This window comes from Cetorhinus maximus, chromosome 8 (assembly GCF_964194155.1).
Source record: "Cetorhinus maximus chromosome 8, sCetMax3.hap1.1, whole genome shotgun sequence".
Classification (NCBI taxonomy): domain Eukaryota; kingdom Metazoa; phylum Chordata; class Chondrichthyes; order Lamniformes; family Cetorhinidae; genus Cetorhinus; species Cetorhinus maximus.
In genome coordinates, this window is record NC_135886.1 from 9,374,513 (window position 1) to 9,395,476 (window position 20,964).

A 20,964-nucleotide genomic window follows, 5' to 3' on the forward strand; every position below is an offset into this window, starting at 1 on the left:
TTAAATTATATCTAATCTTAACTCAAATTCCTACATTATTTGAACCTTATGAATAGAGTAGCCCTTAACCACTTAGAGGATACTCACCAGATACTCACCAATCAGCTAGCTTCTTCCCTGTAGTAGAGCAAGAACCAATTACTGCAGGGTGGAAAAGTTAGAAAAAGCAAAGGAGCACCTCCCTCCCCTTCTCACTGAACTCCCTTGAGAAGTATTAATGAGGATTTTTATTTTGTGTTTTAAAACTTATCCATAAATGAGGCAAAAACAGTTGTTTAAACTGCAGACCTACGAAATTCAATCAGGGTAAATCAGTGAATTGAAAATTTACAATTTGCAATCCCAGGTCGTTCATGTAACATGAGGTTATTTTTTTTAAAACTAGCTGTTTCTTCTATAAATGAACCTTTATAGCTTTCCTTTAAATGGGGAAATCTTCTTAAACTATTTATTCAAGTTTTAGTTAATTTCTTTGTAATGTTTGGGAGAAAAGCCTCCTGTTGTATTTGACTTCAGAAGAGCCTGTACAAACTATTGTCAGTTAATGCAATGTCTCAATTTCAAAATTCTTATGTTTGTTTTCTAATTCCTATATGACCTTGTCCTTCCCTATATTTGTAACTTCCTACACCCCTCTACAATCTCTGCACTTCTCCAACCCTGACCTCTTGCACACCCCTGATTTTAATTGCTCCACCATTGTTGACTCTGCCACCTGTTGCGTGAGCCCTGAGCACTGGAAATCCCTCCCTAAACCCCTCTGGCTGTCTATCTCTCTCTACTTTAAGATGCTTCTTAAAAACTACCATCAAACCTACCTACTTTCACCTGATCTATCACCTCATCTGGCTCAGCGTTAAATTTTGTTTAGTAATGTTACTCCCTAGTACAATAAAGGTGTGTAATTCATGCAAGTTGTTTTGTTGCATCATAGGGAATAAAATATTCCCCACATGCTCTTGTGGTTTAGACACTGGCCTTTCTCCTCTGGAACCTGGGTTTAAATCCAGTCCAGACTGTTCTCGCTGGTCCCAGCTCTGTGTGAAATAAGCCTGAGTAGTCATGGTGTGTAGGGAATGGCCCTAAAACACACAAGAGTGTTTAATGTAGCATTAATGAGGCTTGGTCATTGGTGGCAATCTCTTTTAGTTTAGCACATCATGGGCACAAGCCCCACTCTAGAGACCGTGGTAAGTAATCTAAGCTGGCATTACAATGAAGTGCTGACAAGAGTGTCAAACTGTTGGAACTGAGACTTCTCCTCGAGGGTGGATATAAAAGATCCCATGGAATATTAGAAGAGCAAGTGTTTTCCTTAATGTCCTGGCCAATGTTTATCTCTCAACCATCAGATTCTCTGATTGTTATCTCACTGCTGTTCCCGGGACTTTGCTGTGCTTAAAATGACTGCCATGTTTCCATCTAACAGTGTCTAAACGTCAGTTCTATTTAATCGTCTGTAAAATGCTTTGGGATGGCCTGACGGTGTGAAAGGTACTACAGAAAAAGCAAATTTTCTTTTCTAATTTAATACTAAGTTGTCATTCTCACTCAGAGGCTACAGCATGATAGTTGCAAAAAGTGGCAAAATGCTACCCTAACACTAATAGCTGCTTTTCTGAGGTAAGGATGTGACACTTAGCTGCAGCTTAATATAGGGAGCGTTAGTCTGCATCTAACTGTGTTTGGCTTGACCTTGGTGTGCTCAGGACAGATGTTAACTGCCTGCAGTAGAAAGCATGTGATTCTTCTGTAGTGATATGCCTTTATTTTAAGGAACACAGAATTGAGGGAAAAAACGGTTTTAAATACATTATCACATGTGATGGTCTTGAGCTAACGTTGGTTAGATCTTTCAGTTCAAGGACTGTGACAACACGGTGCATGTTAGCTTGCAATTGTCAGTCATGACCTATAAGTGTTGCTTATTAAATGGAGGTTGAAGATTTATAGCTCCTGTAGCCACTGAGAAGGATTTTACACTTGCTTTCTAGATAGTCCTCGGAGTGCACTGAACATTTCAGTGAAAATTAATTGCAGTTTATTTTCATATATTATGCTTGGAAGCTTCAGAAGAATCGGGCCTAACATTGAGTTTATCTTGTGTGCTAGGGGACTGGGGTTCAAATGGCTTCTAAGCAAAACATCAATATTTTTGAAAGCTTCAAAATGTTTTCTTTATCTTAATCCACTATCACTTGTCTGTGAGATGTTTTTGTGGTTATGTTCTGCATTGGATACTTCCTTTTTGCCTCCATTCTAAATGAAGCCACTGCATGAATGCTATTTGGAATTCATGAATCTCATTGGTAACAGCAGGTGAATAGAGATAAGTCCTTTATCTTTTCCTCAAGAAACTTAGAAAAAATCCAATCGGAGGACCAAAATGGCTGAGGGATGTCAGTGATAATCCCTAGCTCACTCAATGTCCATATGGGCATACTCCCCAGGAGGATAATGCCCAGGAACAGGATTATATTTTACCCCTTTATCCATGCATACCTCAGACAATTATGTCCTCGCTGAAAAAGCAAAATACTGTGGATGCTGAAAATCTGAAATAAAAACAGAAAATGCTGGAAAAGCTCAGCAGGTCTGACAGCATCTGTGGAGAGAGAAACAGAGTTAACGTTTCAGGTCTCTCTGACTCTGCTTCGGAGCTCTTCATCAGATGTTAGTGATTTTTAAAATTTAGATTTGGCAAACTTCTTTGGTACTGTTATGACCGGGGTGGGAGGAATGCACAAATTTTCTAGCTCTGGAGAAGAGTCAAACAGACTCGAAACGTTAACTCTGTTTCTCTCTCCATAGATGCTGTCAGACCTGCTGAGTTTTTCCATCATTCTCTGTTTTTATGTCCTCGCTGATACTACACAGACCAGAAATTAAGCTGGAAATCTTGCAATGATTTATAATACAGTGCTGCATGGAATTTTGCTTTTACCTGCTGAGCCATTTGAAGAATTATAACTCCGAATCAAATATTTTTGGTGATTTTTAACTTTTTTTTGGGAAGTTCAAATTTACTACCGTCCAATTTTGTGGCATTTTTCTTTCCATAGAATCTTTGAAAATTGTATTCAGAGTCTGTTATGCTGTCTTTATCTTCCACCAGGATCCTGGGACAGAAATCGTCAGAGGATTTTTAAAATTTACATTTGACTAACTTCTTTGCCACTGTTATGACCAGGGTGGGAGGAGTGCACAAATTTTCAAGCCACAGTACTCCGCAAGCCATACTGTGAATTTAAACATTTCTTTTACTCACCAAAATGGCCAATTGTGTATCTATACTTCTCATACCCAGAAAAAAGAGACTCTGACCAGGCTTGTTTCAAAAACGCATTGATTAATTTATTTTATAACAAAACTTCTTTTAACAAGTTGCAAATACTGGTTAACACACAATTGTAATCGGGAAGTATAACTATCACTTCTGAAAGGCAGCGCAGGCATGCAACAGAGGCACGCGTGCGCATGTGCGCACCCACGCACATACAGACTGACGCGCGCGCAGGCACGCACATGTGCACACACAAAGGAAAAACAGATCAAGTCTCTCTTGGACTTTGGAGCATGGGTGTTATAAAATAAAGGATAAAATCCACAGGGTCTTGACGCCATAGAGCTGGAGTTCTCTCGTGTGAAGATGAGCCGTTGGACCCCGTGGATGTCTGGAAGATCTCACCAACTGGCCTCAGATTTGCAGGTCAAAATGCAGAGTAGCTACACTCAGATGAGGGCTTTCTGGCTACAGATTGATAGCCACACAGAATTTTAGGCAAGGTAGAGAGTGGGATCCAGCTTGGGCAGACTTCTTTCCTGAGCTTGTTCCCCAACAAGACTGCCTTCAAAACAAGCAGGTTCACAACTTAAGATTTTTTCCTCTCACCCATGTAATTTCCAGCAAGTTACTAACCTTCCTTTTTAGTTTTTTTTCCTTTATCAATTAAAGTGATTGCAGTTCAAAACAAATAACCAGATCTTCCACAAGCACCATAAATGTCAGGTGATTTCTTGGAAGAGGCCTGCTTGTTGACCGTTCCAATGTGAAGTTATGACCTTTTTAAAAAAAAAAAATCCCAAGTTAGCATCCAAAGATCCAGACCATGCCATGTCCTTCCTTTTTGTAAAAGAAAAATTCAGTCTTGAGAGATATGATTCTAACAATACTTCCTGTTTTCATTGCAATTTCAATTAATTATTTTATCCTTGTTTCGAATGGTTTACAATCTCAGAATCTATCTCCTTTGTGAAGATTGAGTCAAAGCATTTATTTAGTGTCTCTGTTATTCCCTCACTCTCTGGTAGAAGATTGCCTTTTTGGCCTCTTTGTGGCCCTATCCTTCCTTCGCAAAGATACTGGCCCCAGCTCTTTCCAGTACAGCTCACTCCTGTTTCAGAACTGATCTCAATGCTCCAGGATTTGAAATCCTTTTTCTGCACAATGCCTGTAGCTACACATTTACCCCACTAATTTGGGTAACATGTGGCACAAGTAGTAATCTGGCACCTTGCATCCCCACTACCTCTACCACCTCAAAGGACAAGAGCAGCAGATGCATGGGAACATGGCCACCTGCAAGTTCCCCTCCAAGCCACATACCATGCTGACCTGGAACTGTATTGCCGTTCCTTCACTGTCGCTGGGTCAAAATCCTAGAACTCCCCTCTTGACTGTGGGTGTACCTACTCCACATGGACTGCAACAGTCCAAGAAGACGGCTTACCACCACCTTCTCAAGGGCAATTAGGGATGAGCAATAAATGCTGGCCCAGCCAGCGATACCCACGTCCCATGAATGAATAAAATAAAATAAAAATTCCAAATGACCTCCTAGTTTCCTAACATGTTTCATGACTTATAAAAAAAAAATTCTTCACAATCTTAATTGGGATCTTTCCCATGTCATTGGTTCTGATCTGTCCCACAACTTGTAACTGGTCACGTTCCTTCTTGGAGCTTTGGCACCCCATTATATCGTATAGCTTGCCACTTGGGAAATAGACACGCTATTCAGAATGCAAACATATGGTTTTAGAAGCAACTGTATGCTGTAGCCTTTTCCTGTGATAACATCAGTGATAGTGACTGTGTTTGCATCAAGTCTTCCAGAATATCTCATACTAATCCTCTTGTCCAAGGGAAATACTCAATCCTGAGCAACAGCTTTCATAGCAGATAATAAATGGGACGACGAGAGATCTCAAGGCTTTCCTTTTTGCAAACTCGATGCCTTTGCATTATGAGCAATGGCGCTTCATCCAGGTAACTTCATTTACAATCAATACTGATCTTTCTGTACTTGTTACATTTTTACGGTGATCCAGATCATTAACTCTTTTGAAAGCTAATATTTTGTCAACTGACCAGAAGTTGGCACACATTAGCACAACACCTGTAAAAAGACAATGTAAGAATCATCAAAATGACGGTGCGCAGAAAGATAACCACATCTTTTATAAAAGCAAAGAACTGCGGATGCTGGAAATCCAAAACAGAAACAGAAATACCTGGAAAAACTCAGCAGGTCTGGCAGCATCGGCGGAGAAGAGCACAGTTGAGGTTTCGAGTCCTCGTGACCCTTCAACAGAACTCCTCCATCACCCCCTACTCCTCAACCCCCTCCTACGGCACCTTCCCATGCAACCGCAGAAGATGCAACACCTGCCCCTTCACTTCCTCTCTCCTCACCGTCCAAGGGCCCAAACACTCCTTTCAAGTGAAGCAGCATTTCACTTGCACTTCCCTCAACTAACCACATCTTTTGTTTTGCTGATTTCAGTTTCCCCTTGATCGGAACGGAGATCTCTGAGAACTGTGCCATTTCTATTTACTGACATGTTCAGTGGTGACTAGAAAAAAACTTGCTATTTTTACTGCATTTTATTGCTCAACGTTCCTGATATTTTAGGAATCATATCCCACCCGTTTTGTCACAAATTCAAGCCCTTGATAACAGGACTCTTATCAGAGGTTAGGATGAAAGGTTTTCAACAATGACTGTTTGGTTAATGGGTGAATAGATACAATGAAAGTTATTAACCTGTATTGGTGCTTGACCTCTATACTGGTAGACTCGCATGTTGTAGAGTGAAACACAATTGCCTTCCTCAAAATGAAACAGTCTCCAGGATGAATATATTCAATTGCAAACAATTGATACTACAAGTATGGCTGGTAGATAGGGAACTGGACACCCCAGAGCTGAAGCAAACTTTGTTACTAGTTCAACGTTTGAGAGGTATCCAGTTGCTATTTTTATCAGATCTTCCATTTTGCTTTTTATACGCAAATTGGCCCACTTCCAGTTAGCAGGGTTAATGTAATCTCCAGATAGTACTTATGAGTTTTTCCAATTTGTGTGTGTGCAATTCTGCTAAATCTAGGCAAACAAATCAGGAACAGCTAAATTCTCTTAATGCCCCAGGAAATGTTTAAAAAGACAAAATCACTCAACTATCCAATACAGTTAAAAGTTGTCAGCTTCTTTGAAATTGAAAAGCCTTAAACTTGCATTTAAAAACAGAGAGGCAGTTGATGTCATCAATCCTTTATGCCACTTAATAGCTTATTTTTTTTTACCAAGAACAAAGTGAAGAGCCAAATCTCTTTAGGGCATATCTCTCCACTTGCCATCCTCAGCCAAGATTGAAAAGAGCAGAGAAGACGAAATATATCATTGGTTGCATTTCATGTGGAATTTTGGACTTTTTCCAGTACTATTAATCAGGTAAACATTTAGATTGTTGTTTTGATAAGCAGGGTGAGCTGCCATTAAACCTACTTGCTGCTCTGTTCTCTGCTGTGTTGTGTTATGTATAGCCTAGGTTTGATGATTAGCCCTGAATGGCCAACACGTTCTTTTGTCACCTAAGATGACAGAAATTACGACATCTCTAGACCAGTGGTTCTCAAAATGTGGTGCAGTGGTCCATGAGGGCCCTCCAAGTGGGCTGGTCCAAAATGCAACTCATTGACACACAATGCCATGGCTGCCATACGAGAGGAGGCGAGAGCCGTCATCCCCACTACTTGCGTGGCTTTACACAAACATACTTGCTCCTATGCGTGTGACATAAATCGTCATTCACGGGGACAATAACCATGTGGCTTTAGAAACAAGCGTTATGTTACTGTTAGAACATAGTGTTGCAATATTGGATTTTCAAAACTTGTGGGGCTGAAAACAGAGGAGGAACTGGCTGAACATGGAGCCCAACTTGAGTCTCAAGTTCTCCAGCTTGGAATCAGATGTAACCGCATTATTGTCTCATCAAAAGCAGTGTCATTCTTCCTGTTAATTAAGTTTTTATGTGGCGGCAAGAGAAAGCAAGTGGGGCAGGACTGGTGGTGGCTTGTGGGATCTTTTGCCCCACCTAAGTGGTCAACGGATAAACAAGTTTGAGAACCACTGCTCTAGGCCAACAATATATATTGGTATAGCCTTCAACATAACAAAATACCCCAAGGAAGTTCACAGTTCTCTGTCGCACCAGGCAGTAATAGAGCAGAAATTAGAGGTGTTAGTCAAGAAAGGTAACTGAAAGCAGCAGAAGAAATAACTTTAAGAAGAATTTTGAAAGACAGAAGATTTTAGAACAAAGGGTTTCAGAGTGGGGATGAGGTAACTGAAGACCATCATCATTTATAGGCTGGGAGAGGATTGTTTCAGTTTTTCCCTGCTAGCTAGCATATGGAAAGATTGTTCGAGAAAAGGAAGACTTGGGGAGGAAAGGGACCCTGGAACATAATGAGCAAGATGCAGAAGCATCTGTCCATGACAGTATCGGTCAGAGTGACCGCTGCACAGTTGTTGTGGAGGCAAAGTCCTGTCTTCACAATGAGGATATCCTCCATCATGTTGTGTGGCACTACCTCCGTGCTAAATGGGATAGATTTCGAACAGATCAAGACTGGGCATCTGTGAGGCGCTGTGGGCCATCAGCAAAAGCAGAAGTGTACTCAAATGCAATCTGTAACCTCATGGCCTGGCATGTCCCCCACTCTACCATTACCATCAAGCCAGGGGATCAACCCTGGTTTAATTAAGAGTGCAGGAGGGCATGCCAGGAGCAGCACCAGTCATACCTAAAAATGAGATATCAATCTGGTGAAGCTATAACACAGGACGACTTGCATGCCAAATGGCATAAGCAGCGAGTAATAGACAGAGCTAAGCGATCCCACAACCAGCGGATCTGATCTAAGCTCTGTAGTAATGCCACATCCAGTCTTGAATGGCGATAGACAGTTAAACAACTCACTGGAGGAGGAGGCTCCACAAATATCCCCAACCTCAGTGATGGGGGAGCAAAAGATGAGGCTGAAGCGTTTGCTACAATCTTCACCCAGAAGTGCCGAATGGATGATCCATCTCGGCCTCCTCCAAGCAAAACTGGAGTCAATGGGAATCAGGAGAAAACTCTCCACTGGTTGGAGTCACACCTAGCACAAAGGAAGATGGTTGTGGTTGCGGAGGTCAGTCATCTCAGCTCCAGGGCTTCACTGCAGGAGTTCCTCAGTGTGGTGTCCTCGGTCCAACCATCATCAGCTGCTTCTTCATGACCTTCCTTCCATCACATTGTCAGAAGTGGGGACGTTTGAATGCTCAGCACCATTTGTGACTCCTCAGATGCTGAAGCATTCCATGTCCAAATGCAGCATGACCTGGACAATATTCTGGCTTGGGCTGACAAGTGGTAAGCAACATTCATGCCACAAGTGCCAGACAATGACCATCTCTAACAAGAGAGAATCTAACCATCGCCCTTTGACGTTCAATGGCATTACCATCACTGAATCCCCCACGATCAATCCTAGTGGCTACCATTGACCAGAAACTGAACTGGACCAGCCATATGAATACTGTGGCTACTAGAGCAGGGCAGAGGCTAGGAATCCTGTGAAGAGTAACTCACCACCTGACTCCCAAAGCTTGTCCACCATCTAGAAGGCACAAGTCAAGAGTGTGATGGAATACTCCCTACTTGCCTGGATGAGTGCAGCTCCCACAAAACTCAAGAAACTTGACATCGTCCAGGACACAGCAGCCCACTTGTTGGCACCCCATCCACAAGCATTCATAGCTATCATATTTGTATGTTATAGATGGCTCCCCATCTGAAACATGTAGGCATTCCAGCTACCCATCTCAGAACCCAACTTTGGCACCCCATGTTGGTTGGAACATCAGTGTCAAGAGAGCTCACTGAACAGACACCGTTTTTGAACTGCTGTTGCCCTTTTTTAGCTCTGAGAAAAGGGTGTTCAAATCAAGTTTTATACTGCTAATGTAAATATTTGGGTCATTTGTGCTAACTTTGGCTTCCAAAGTCTCTCTTACCAATTGGTTTTTCTTTTGTTGTTGCAATTCAATCCTGGGTAATGTATTAGCATGGATTGAGGATTGGTTAACACACAGAAAACAGGATGTCAGGATTAATGGGTCTTTTTCAGATTGGAAAGACCTAACTAGTGGAGTGCCACAAGGATCGGTCATAGTGCCTCAATTATTTAACATCTATATTAATGACTTGGAGGAGGGGGCAGATTGTAATGTATCAAATTTGCTGCCAATACCAAACTAGGTGGGAGGGCATGTTGTGATGAGGACATAAGGAATCCGCAAGGGGATATAGATAGGTTGAGTGAGCAGGCAAAAACTTGGCAGATGGAGTTTAATCTAGCTAAGTGTGAGGTCATGCACTTTGGTGGGAAGAATTCTTATGATCCAAGCTGAGGTTACCCCTGGACAAGCCTGATGCCAGAGTGGAACCCAGATTGATAGATCCTAACTTTTATTTTGATTTAGAAATGTGGAGAGTTGCTACTGAACAGAGGCATAGGAGTCAGCTGATGAACTTTTAACACAAGAATAAAACATTTATCCAACAAGAAAAGATAAACAATGTTAGGACACTGCTTCACCCACAATTATAACTTTACAGATGTATACAGATTTATAAGGATAATGCGAGTTACAAAAGCTATCTTATACTCTAATGTTCACAGTAAGAACATAGTCCATGTAAACCTATGGTACCCTGTCAGACACACCACACTGAAACCAAGTGACAGAAGCCACCTCAAATGGATGTTATGGATCTCTCCTCAACTCTCTCTAGACGCTTGACACACTGACTCAACCAGTCTCACTGAATTCTGTCTTTCACACGAGGGATTCCAATCTCCACTCTCCAGGACCTCGCCTTGGAATCTTCTCCCAAACCAACGTTTTCTCTCAGATGCCTTCCAGAAGGGTTCACCTCCAGGGTTTCGAACTCTCCTTCTGATGTTCTTCTTCCCTGGGTCACCACATGCATTCAAGCTGTCTTCCATGCACTCTCTCTCACCAACTCAGTGTTAACAGTACACCACTGCTTCACATGCCCATGGCATAGAGTTATAGACCTTCAGTTGTCTCTTTGAACCTTCTTGCCTCTTGCAAGCTGTTTTCACTTTAAATCTGAAGCTTGTAGCCTTTCTCTCTACCCCTCACTCTTAACTTCACTTAACAGGACCTTTTCCCAGTTTCCTGTCCTTCCTTTAACTAGTAGGTCTTATTTGGACTTATTTATCAGTAAGCATAAACATCTTCAGGCTAGTTCATCCCCATTTTTCTCAAGATATCTTGCCTCTATTTTGACTTGGTGATCTGCTATCTATCAAGAATCTGTTTTATCTATCATGACTGTTTTACATGACTGCAGCACAGCCTCACATGCTGGGTAGTGCTGCCAAGTATAAATTTACTGTTCTCCATTCAGCTGACAAACACAGAAATCCTGGGGTGACGTGCATGTTGGCTTCCAATGACACACAAGAGCCAAGAGGCACAGAATTATATCTAAGCACAGGAGAATGATGTTCATGGACTTCTTTAACCATGCTCACCCAATTGGTACATGTTACTCTTAGGAATTTTTTTGGTAAATGAAAAATAGAAAAGTAGGCTTACTCTCCACTTCTGCCTGAAAAGGCTTTACAGCCAAGGCCAACCAAATGAGGCATTCCTCTGCTTCAAATAAAAGTATTCCCTTATTCCTTCATGATGGATCTGTTGTTGAAGAGGTTATTGCAGGGCATTTGTTCCTTCTTTGCTTTAGACTGCTGAGCCTATTAAGCTTTCGTGTTTTTAGATATGTCGGTTTAACAATAAGCACTCTGTTCTAGGGAATTATAGAGCAGTACAGAATGGATTCCTGTTACTGAACACGGAAAGGATTGTTTGCAAGCCGTTCAATGCTACATGCAGTACACAGAGATGGTCTGTGTACAGGTATGCTTTTTAGAAAGGTTGTGTGATTGGGGTTCAAAATTCAAAATGTGTGCCCCTTTGAAATTGAAGGCAAGTTTTGTGGTTCTTATGTGTAAACTGCTAATAGTGCCTCTGAACTTGTAATCTGTCATTTATGATTATCTACTCCTGATCACTTTTTTTTTTAAATGAATTAAAGTGAATATGGCATGAGCATAAGGCTGATTTAGAAACTCGTTTCACAAGTAATTGAGTGATGTGATAGGAAATTTAAATAATAGAGAAAATGGGTATTGAAATGTAGGCCATTTTTGATAGACTCCAGCTGTAAGGCTGATGTATTTGTTGGCTTGTATGAGGTGCATTAACGTTATGAATTGACTGGTTTTAGAACATCTCGAATGTCCATAACAATCTCAATTTTATTTTCTGAGGGAGAAATTGACTCTTAGTAACTTTCTGGTCTGTTGAAAATTAATTTAAAGGATTAGATTGGGAAATTTTTAATTGTTGATTTGAACTATGTCTTGAGTCTAACTCCTGATCTATGCTAAGTTAACAGATCTTAGCAGATATAACGCTAGGGGCACCATATTTGTCCTCAGCATCTGGGCAAAAGAAGGTAAAATTGCCCAGGCTTTAGCTCCAGACTGTTAATCCATGGATGACTGGAAAGTCATTGGGGTGAGGATTTTGGATGGGGACGGGATTGTGTTTGATTATAATAGGTTGTGCTATTGAATAGCTTGCTGACAACTGCAGCGATGGCCACTTCAATGTGGCTAGCGTCCAAGGAATTGTATGGCAGCAAAAATCTATGCAAAGGCATAATATTTGTAATGTTTAGTTACATACATACTTCCTGTTGTCACAATTTAGTAATGATTTTGTGACATTGGCAACACCTGAATCTATTACATTTAATAGGTAAAAATGACATGTGCTATTCAGCCCACTACTAGTTGGTGCCATGTTGTGAGTCACCTAAATCCCCCAGTTATTTTTATTTTCTGCAACAAGTATGCCTAAATCGCCGACTGTTTCCTCCAAGTCATAGCAAGCAAGGCCATGAGATTAACTGATTTAGGATTGAAGATGTTAAATATGTAGCTCTCTTGATTTTTCTCCAGTGGCGCCTGCTGGAAATCGTATGTGCGTGCACAATGAGCACACACGAATGAATGGATTCTACGTCAGCCTTAGTTGTGATGTGGCTCCCATGATTAAATAGCCTTGTGGTACTCCCTGCCTCAGCTTGCTTATGATGATGAAGGGCCAATTGGATGAAGGTACATGAGGCCTGTCAATGAAAGAAGTGTGAGTAAAGACTACAGACCTATGCAGTGTATACATTTTTGTATATTTTATAATACAGTGGAGTAATCTGATTGCCTCTTCACCTGTGGTCGTCAGAAGTCAGCAGACCTGCCCTTGCACATGTATTTCTACCTTGGACCCTTTCCAGATTTGGGATGCTGCCATTCTTGCAATATCGTAATTCTTTTGTGTCACTGGTAGCACATAAAGTATAATGAGAATGCCTGCTTCTGTTACTTGCAATAGATAACACTAGTACCTTCTATTCATGCCTCATGTTTAACACTTTTTATTTCCTCTCCAGTGAGGCAAAGAAAGAGAATGTTGTCTGGTGCTATTCAAAATCTATAGTACAATTGAAAAGGCCAAGTTTCAATAGGGATCTTTCTGTTGTGCAGTGTTCGCAGAGCTATCCCTGCCTCTCTTGCTTTTTTTTGTCGGTGAAATAATGAAGTCAGTAGTGTGGATGCTGGAACATAATTTTCACCTGAAGTGACCTAAGCTAAACCTGTCTTCAGGAGTAATGTATTTAGAATCGCCAACTTGTTGAGTAAGTGCAGAGCTGATAATGTCTCAGTTGAAGCATTTAAAAAGAAACTAAATCAATTTCTGTTTCATCAAAGAGCGTAGAAAATGGGTCGTAGAATGTAGGAAAATATGCAGAATGGCTAGCTCAGGCCCTAAATCAGCAGCAAAATGTTTTTGTTCGTTTGATGAAATTGACTTGTTGCTAAATGTCTGAACCTGGGTTACTTCAACTTGTGTGGCAGGCAATGCCTATATTCAGCCACCAGAGGTACAGTTGTCTGTGCATAGATCACGATGGACCTCTTGTGGTAAACAACAGATAGTACAGCTGGCTGTCTCCATTGCATTTATTCTTAAAGTAAAGATTCAAAAATATCTAAGCCTTCTCAACAGTAGCTTGAAATTTCTGTGGTAAAATAAGATCACAGTTTAGACTTTATTAATGCAAGCCATTAAGTTGTGAAGGGATCATGCCTTCTGAAAACCTCTGTTTCAATCATTCATGTTTTTATAGCTTCCTTAATCACAGGCGGTAATTGCACTGCGTGGTACAGTGTTGGACCATACAGACCATGAAAGTCTAAGGTTCCACCCCCTGTCTGCGCTAACTTGGATAAAAAGAATTTGCAACTATATTTAAATATCTTTCTCCTCCTTTGGGATGTTGCAAAGCCTTTCACAGCCAATGAATGATGTTCATCGTAATGCAGTCAAACAAACAGCCAATTTTCACACAGTAACGTTCTATAAACAAAGATTTAATAAACAACCCTATAATCTATCTTGGTAGTTTTGATTGGGGGATAAATATTGGCCAGGAGACTGAAAATTTCTTTCTCTGCAAATAGTGACTGGGATCTTTCAAATACATTTAACAAACAGATGGGACCTCAGTTTAATGTCTCATCTGAGATAGCACCTCTGACAATCTAGCACTCCTTTTTAAAATTTTATTTATTTTTTATTTGAATTTTATTTTTAGCACTCCTTTATTGTTGCACTGAATTGTTAACCTTGATTTATGTGCTTAAATTCTGAAAGTGAGAGTGCTGCCACTTAGTGAGGTTAACATTGCAGCAGTCAAAGGCTACAATTGGTGTCATTACACCTGGGCTAGGGGAGGGAAAAAAAAGCCAATGTTCCTGCATCTGGGTATGTTCCAGTAAGCCTTGGTGCAAAAGTGTACATACTTTAAAGCTTGGGAGAAAACTCATTTGGGCTACACTGTGAATTTCACAACTGAATTTCATGTGAAGAATGACAATTGTGTGAAGTAAGGGAGGGTATCTATCCCTGGTGAAGCCATAAAGCAGTACAGTTATTGAACAATTCCATCTTTGTCGATGGAGAAACAGTGAATGGCCTTGTATCCTTTAACCAATTAATGGCCAGGTCAGTCAGCCTAGCTTTATTGTCGCAGGCCACCTGATCCTGACTTTTTCTTAATAAATAACAAGGTGAGAAAGTTTCTACCTTGTTTATCTGTAGACCACCATATTTTCCTCGAAAATACATATAGACATCAGGAAAAAAAAACTCAAATGTTATTAGATTGAAATAGTTATGGGTGGGGGTATCCTTGCCCAAGTAATATGTGTATTCTACCTGAGCTTGTTGCTCTTAGCTGTGTTGTGGCGGTCATGCATGTTTTAGCATGGCTGAGTTATATAAAGAACAAAATTGCAGCAGAACTGTGTTAATATTTAGAGAGCAAATGTCCAATGTCAGACCAACAGATGTCTCCAATTTAGATGTTTATAATATTGAAAAGTAATAGATGACTAAAGGAGCTTTTTATTCCCACTTTATTGCTTATTCTAGGTCACTGAATGTGCTGATGTAGTGTTTCCCATAAATGAACCATCAGCTGCATATGGCTAATTTGGATTTCCAGATGTCATAATTGAATTTCTGACTAGTAAATGAGTGGTTGAACATCTTTGGGCATGTGATCTCATATCTGATGTATGTATGTGAACTTTAACCATTTTGCATTTGGTAAAATGGTAGGTTGAAAAGCAGTGAGTGTACCTTGACTGTTGGGTGCTTTACTTCCTCAGATACTGAATAGTGGGAGAAATTTCAGTAAAGTACATTTGTTTGTATTATTTGAGTTGTACATAAGGTTTTTTGCTGGCATGATTGCACACGGCTGAAGTAGTGTCGTCGTAGCCATACTTGTGACTTGTCAGCAATTTCTCTTGGACAATATAGCATTAATGTCATTGCATTTAAAGCAGGCAACTGGGCTTGAGTGTTGCCCAGAAAGAAGCCCCAACTCTAACTTACATCACTGGGTATTGCTGAAAAAAGAGATATGTCGCAGGTTTTCATCTTGCTTTCATCAGGGCACTTCAAGAATACCAATACAAGAGGAAAACAACAATTGAGACCGTATGTGAAGAGTGCTGATTGATTGGCAAGTGGACGATTGTAGACGCGTTGCCATGGAGAATGAACCAGTTTATGGTGACTGACAGTTAACTGCTGAGCATTGTTTGAAATTTAAACCAGGCAGTTTGACCCTAATTGGTCAAGGCATTGCCCTGAGGAATGAGTTAGCGAATGGCTGTCATTTATTTTGTTTAGCTGAAAAAGGTGCAATGTGTGTACATGTTCTTTCTGTCTGCAAAGAACAGGGCCCCGTGTATTAATATATGTAACTTCCAGTACACACACATGTGCAACATTGAGAGTTCGACTGACAATCTTAAATTGGCTGTCAGCGTAATTCTTAGCACACTAAAGATTATTTAGCAAATGTTATCCAGTCATGGAATCCCATCTAATATTGGACACAGCATTTTGAGTTTTACAACCACTGGCTGGCTGGGTATGATCTGTACGTTGCCCATTGTGAACAGCAGCAGGGATATGCTGTTTGATACCATCTGCCGATCTTTGGGAGGTATGGCCTACATACCTAGCATCCCAGTGGCACCGAAATTCAAATGCCACGTTACTCATTTGTGTGATAGACAGAATGTCTTTTTGGCTTGATAGCAACATCTTGTTAGTGGCGAATACCACTTGTGTTGCTACTGTACTCTGCACCCATGCAATCCCCATAGTCCTTAAAAGATACAGTGACAATTTCCTCAACGAATCAAAGGGAGGCATTCAAGTGCTGGAGACGATGCAGGGAATAACAATGAGGCTGATTTCTCTTAACTCAAATTCTTGATGTAAGGAAAGATTGGAATAACTGCTTTAACCTTGAAAGAAGATTTTGCAGAGATGATCTCAGGATATTTGGTCTCAGCATATTTGGTCTCAGCATATTTGGTCTCAGCATATTTGGTCTCAGCATATTTGGTCTCAGCATATTTGGTCTCAGCATATTTGATCACAGCATATTTGATGGTATGGAAAAAAGGAAGTCAGAAAATTACTTTAAGGTAAAGGAGGCTGTTATGACCACAGCAGATCTTAATTGCTCCGCAAATGAAATCCCAGAGGGAAACTTGGCTTACAGGTAATACCCTTTTTTTGTATTCTGGAAATGAGAAGAATACGTACTGATCTCAGCAGTAAGAGGTCCAGTAACACTTTTGAGATTTTAAAATTAAAAGTAAAAGTTTTATTAATAGGAATAAAGGAAAACTGAAGCACACAAGGTTCCAGTTGCACAATTAAGGTGAGTCTTACAAAACATTCTCCCAAAAAGACTCTCCACTAGGTCAGACCCACAGGTAAACACCTTCCATGCAACATTCCCTTATAGATCTTTAACCATAAAGAATCCAGTAATATTACCCAAAGCCAACTGCTACAGCTTTAATTGAGGCATACCACATGACCTATCAACTCTCTCCCGCTCTGCTGTGGAATCCAAACTTAAGAATAACACTGCTTTGCAGCCCAAGACTTCTCTGGCTTGACTGGATGGCTGATTCAAACCTGCATCTTCTCCCAGTCCAGAGCTAACAGTTCCCAACTCAGCTCCAGATGCTACCAACAGCTCAAACAGCTTCAGAGCAACAGCTCCCTAAGCTCTCCACATTAACTATAAAATACCTTTTTCCCCCTTCCATCTCAGGTTCGATTGTTCTCACACCTCTTACAAACTCAAATCCTTCCAAATATAAAATCTTTCATGTCTCCATTTTGTCTTTGCTTTTGGGTCATTAAAATATATCTCCACTACTGTTTACCTATGGAACTGCTGCAAGATGCAGACATGTTCCTTTCCACCTCTGACTTCCTTTGATGTTCAAACAAACTCTCAATTTATCTAAAAATGTAAATGTTAGATCTAACCTACTTACTTGTACCTCAAACCTAACACCTCTATCCTCTTCATGTTTTCACCTCCCCAGACAACCTCTCCTATTAATTTTCTGCCCAGCTTAATTAAATCGCACAAGCACACAGCCTTTACCAAAGAATAACACTATAATCCCCAAAAATATTTATGAAAAATTCATTTCTCATCGAGACATTGGTTCAAACTATGAGAAGGCATTTTAAGACTAAGACCAGGTTGTTGCTTTTTATCCAGAGAGTGATTTAAAACTCAGTATGAGTTCCATGGGCTCAGTTGTAAGAAATTGGATGCAGCAGTGATGGTACTGAATGGTATTTTTGAATGGCTGAGTTACAATGGTTTAAATATTCTTCTTCAACTGTAAAGATTTTGTGAAGTAATTAAAGAGTTGAGTAAAATTGAGTTAAGCCTATTGAAATCGGGTGGGAATACTCTCCAGTGCTGGTTATACCTTACACAGAGGAAAATGTGTGTTGTTCTAGGTCAATCGTTCAGCCCCAGGACATGGCAACAGGAAGTCCTTGAGGCAGCCTCCCAGGCAGTTATCATCTGCTTCATTGATGACTTCCTCCATCATAAGTTCAGAGTGGGGCAAAACCTGGACAGCATCTAGGCTTGAGCTAATCCATGGTGAGGAACATTTGTACCAGGCAATGAAAACCTCCATCAAGAGAGTGCTTAATCACACCTCTTGACATTCAGCAACAGCATATTATCATAGGATCATATAATGTTTAATGGTATGGAAAAAAGAAAGTCAGAAAATTACTTTGAAAGTAAAGGAGACTGTTATGACCAGAGCCGATCTTATTTGCTGTGCAATTGCTGGCGTAGTGGTATTTTCACTGGACTAGTGACAATTCAGAGACCCAAGGTAATGCTCCGGGGATTGAGATTCAAATCCCACCACGGCAGATGGTTGAATTTGAATTCAATAAAAAAGAATGGAATTAAAAGTCTAATAACCACAACCATTGTCGATTGTTGTAAAAACCCATCTGATTCACTAATGTCCTTTAGGGAAAGAAATCTGCCATCCTTATCTGGCCTGGCCAACATGTGACTCCAGATCCACAGCAATGTGGTTGATTCTTAACTGCCCTCTGAAATGGCTGCAAGCCACTCAGTTCATGGGCAAATAAGGATGGGCAACAAATCCCACATCCCATCAAAGAATAAAAAAAAAGTTCCAAGGCTCTTAACAGGAACATTAGAAACAAAGTATGACATCAAGCCACACAAGACAATGTATGTCAAGTGATCAAAATCTTTGTCACAGATTGAATTAATTAAGCCAATTAAAACCAAAATATCCTGGGTGTTGATATTGACCAGAAACTCAACTGGAGCATAATTATCAATGGTTCCTGCCTTGAGGTGGTTTTGAGATCGCCATCGCCATTGCCTACCATTACAGGATAGCAACAAAGGTCAGAAAGACACCACGAGGTGCTCGAGCTCAAGCTTGGATTACTGACAGGAGCTGGTGGCATTCAGAGTCTGAATGTACTTGGAAGAAAGGCTCACCACCTGACTCCCCAAAACCTCTCTTCCACCGAGGAGGCGAAGGATTACCGGACATGGGCAGCAGACACATGGGAACACCATCACCTGGAAGCTCCCCTCCAAGTAACTCACCATCCTGACTGAGAAATATATCGCCGTTCCTTCGCTGTCGCCGGGTCAAAACCCTGGAACTCCCTGCCTAACAGCATTGTGGGTGTACCTGCAACACATGGACTGCAGTGGTTCAAGAAGGCAGCTCACCACTACCTTCTCAAGGGCAATTAGGGATGGATAATAAATAACAAGTCAGCAATGCCCACGTCCCATGACTGAATTTTTAAAAGTTGCAACAGTACTCAAGAAGCTCGCCATCATCCAGGGCAAAGAGGTTTGCTTGATTGCATCCCCAGCTGCTTAAACATCGATTTCATTCACCATTGGCATACTGTGGCTAATAGTATATACTATCCAAGGGATCTACTGCAGCAAGTCACCGAGGTTTCATTGAAAATCTCCCACTTAGAAGGATGTCTAGAGCTAAAGAATAAGAAATAAGAAGGGTGCAATTTCATTGCTCGGTGTAATATATAGACCACCAACTAGTGGGAAGGATACAGAGGAACAAATCTGACACGAAATTACAGCGAGGTGTAAACATCATAGTGTAGTTATAATGGGGGACTTTAATTACCTGTATATAGACTGGGATAGTGGTAGCGTAAGGGACAGTGAGGGACAAGCGTTCCTAGATTGTGTTTAGGAGAATTTTCTAGAGCAGAATGTGTCCAGCCCAACAAGAAAGGAGGCACTGCTAGACCTAGTTCTTGGGAATGAGGTGGGCCATGTAGATCATGTGACCGTGGGGGAACATTTAGGGGATAGTGATCATTGTATCATAAGGTTTAGAATGACAGTGGAAAATGACATTGGTCAATCCAGAGTAAGAATAATCAACTAGCAGGGACCGGACTTCAATGGGGCAAGAACGGAGCTGGTCCAGATAGACTGGAACCAAAGGTTGATGGGAAAAACAGTAGCTGAACAATGGGCTACCTTCAAAGAGGAGATGGTTTGGACACAGTCAAGGTATGTTCCCCCAAAAGGGAAACGTAGGATAAACAGATCCAGAGCTCCCTGGATGACAAAGGAGATGAAAGTTAAGTTAAAGAAAAAAGTGTGCTTACGACAGGTGTCAGGTAGCAAATATAATTGAGAACCAAACTGAATGCAGAAGGTTCAGAAGGGATGTGAAAAAGCAAATACGTGAAGCAAAGAAGGATTATTAAAAAAGACTGGCAGCTAACATAAAAGGAAATATCGAAGTATTCTGTAAGCACATAAAAAGTTTAATGGTTAAAAGGAGGAGTAGGGCTGAATAGGGACCAAAAACAGGATTTACACACAGAGACAAGAGGCATGGCTGAGATGTTAAATGAATACTTTGCATCTGTCTTTACCTACGAGGCAGAAGCTGCCCAGGCCATGGTGACGGAGGAGGAAACTCAGTCACTAGAAAGGTTTAAAATTGATGAGGAGATATTGGAAAAGCTGTCGGTACTTAGAAGTTGATAAGCACTGGGATTGGATGAGATGCATCCAAGAATGTTGAAGGAAATGAGAGTGGAAATTGCTGAGGCACTGGCAATAATCTTCCCATGCTTCCTGGATTCGGGGGAGGTGCCGGAAGACTGGAGAATTGCAAACATTACACTTTGGTTCAAAAAACGTTGCAAAGAAATGCCCTGCAACTACAGACCAGTCAGTTCAACTTTGGCGGTGGGAAAACTTACAATTGATAGTCACGTGGCAAAATGTGGATTGATTCAGAAGAGTCAGCATGGATTTGTTGAAGGAAAATCGTGTCTAACTAACTTGCTGGAGTGTTTTGAAGAGGTAACAGAGATGGTTGATGAGGGCAACGCCATTGATGTGTATATGGACTTCCAAAAGGTTTTCGATACAGTGCCACACAACAGACTTGTGAAGAAGCTTTTATAGGTCATGGAATAAAAGGGACAGTAGCAACGGGGATACAAAATTGGCTGAGGGATGTAACAGAGTAATGGTTAATGGGTATTTTTCGTG

General features: G+C 40.9%; 1 protein-coding gene across 3 annotated transcripts in view; it reads left to right on the forward strand.

The window, feature by feature from the left end:
* The window catches only part of tmcc2 (transmembrane and coiled-coil domain family 2), a 161,953-nt gene that overhangs the window by 53,371 nt on the left and 87,618 nt on the right, over positions 1 to 20,964 (forward strand). Inside the window, exon 1 of one of the 3 annotated variants that reach the window (XM_078546412.1) lies at positions 5,145 to 5,269. The exons of the other annotated variants lie outside the window; for them this stretch is intronic. Within the exon in view, the coding sequence (XP_078402538.1) occupies positions 5,234 to 5,269 (36 nt within the window). The 5' untranslated portion in view covers positions 5,145 to 5,233. Of the gene's footprint in view, positions 1 to 5,144; positions 5,270 to 20,964 lie in introns of those variants that run through there. 3 annotated transcript variants of the gene reach the window in all.